This window comes from Haliaeetus leucocephalus, unplaced genomic scaffold (genome assembly GCF_000737465.1).
Source record: "Haliaeetus leucocephalus isolate CR32 unplaced genomic scaffold, Haliaeetus_leucocephalus-4.0 Scaffold751, whole genome shotgun sequence".
Lineage (NCBI taxonomy): Eukaryota > Metazoa > Chordata > Aves > Accipitriformes > Accipitridae > Haliaeetus > Haliaeetus leucocephalus.
In genome coordinates this window covers 19,404,555-19,405,748 of record NW_010973187.1, presented here as the reverse complement: position 1 = coordinate 19,405,748, position 1,194 = coordinate 19,404,555, and the positions used below count along the sequence as shown (strand labels likewise).

The 1,194-nt window shown below is 45.5% G+C and overlaps 1 protein-coding gene across 2 annotated transcripts in view; it reads left to right on the top strand.

Moving 5' to 3' along the window:
* The first annotated feature begins 288 nt into the window (after positions 1-288).
* LOC104840253 (nuclear respiratory factor 1) overlaps positions 289-1,194 on the top strand; it is a 31,645-nt gene continuing 30,739 nt past the window's right edge. For both annotated transcript variants that reach the window (XM_010581078.1, XM_010581077.1), the window contains exon 1: positions 289-445. In XM_010581078.1, coding sequence (XP_010579380.1) covers positions 324-445 — 122 coding nt within the window. In that variant the 5' untranslated portion in view covers positions 289-323. The remainder of the gene's footprint in view (positions 446-1,194) is intronic.

Genomic DNA, 1,194 nt, shown 5'->3' with positions numbered 1-1,194 from the left:
AGAAAACTAAGGTTCTTGTTTGAAGATTGAACATATGGAGAACAGCAGCTAAAATCATGGGCTGACTAGAGAAACTCACTCATGGCTGATAGAGGGTTGCAGGATCCAGCAACGTTCTGAGGTGGATCCCAGGCTTCCTCTCTTTTTTCCCTGTCTGTCAGAGTCAGAGCATGTGCAGGATTCTGCAAAGACCTCTTGAAACTATTTGGCTTTCATTTTAGGAAGCAACTGTGCATTCATGGGATAAGATCCTATCCTAGGGCCTTTCTTTTTGTTTTTCCCCATAGGTGGAGCAGAACTGGGCAACGCTACAGGGGGGTGAGATGACTATCCAGACGACGCAGGCATCAGAGGCCACGCAGGCGGTGGCATCATTAGCAGAAGCAGCGGTGGCAGCATCTCAGGAGATGCAACAAGGAGCCACTGTTACCATGGCACTCAACAGGTATGGGTGAGAGATGAAGGCTTGAAACATGCGTGCATGACATTTCCTTCTAAGTTTTCACTCTAATGGTGCAAAGACCACTGTGTAAAGTCCTAGTAGAGGCTTTTCCTTAGCAAATTCCTATGTCAGCCCATGTCCAGGTGTCTGCAGGACAGTTTCCTGCAGGACAGTTTCCTGCAGAACAGTTTCCTGATTTCCACTGTAACCATAGAAGAACACTGAGATGGAAATTTCCTGAAAGAGGAAAAGATGGGTAGTAACTGTACCCTCTAAATGATCTTATTTGTACAGCAAGTGTCCAGTTACAGAATTAAGCTTGCTAAGCAAGCAAGAGTCATGATGTGCTAATAGCACCTTTTAAGTATGTTGGTCTGGGTCTCCCTCAGTATTATTAATGGTTTCTTACCAAATGCTAAGGCTGAATTTCCCTGTGGTGTGGCAGTATGGTCTTTCTTTAGAAACCAGAATCTCTTCCAGAGACCAGTGTTCTGGGGGTTTCTCCCAAACGTGTTTCTGAAGTACAAGGTGAATGAGCTGCAATAGTAATGCTGCCTCTTCATCTTGGAACGAGCTTTGTTAGATTTTTAGTTGTACTCAGGTTACCAGGATCTGCAGTGTAGTTCTCTACAGGTTCATGCAGCAGGAAGCAGTGTCTTTGCTCAGCTCTAGTGAGTTGCTGAAGCTTTGCCTGCTGTTCTTAAAAACTGGAAGTGGCTATGGCACACTGCAGCTGTACCCTGAAACACAGC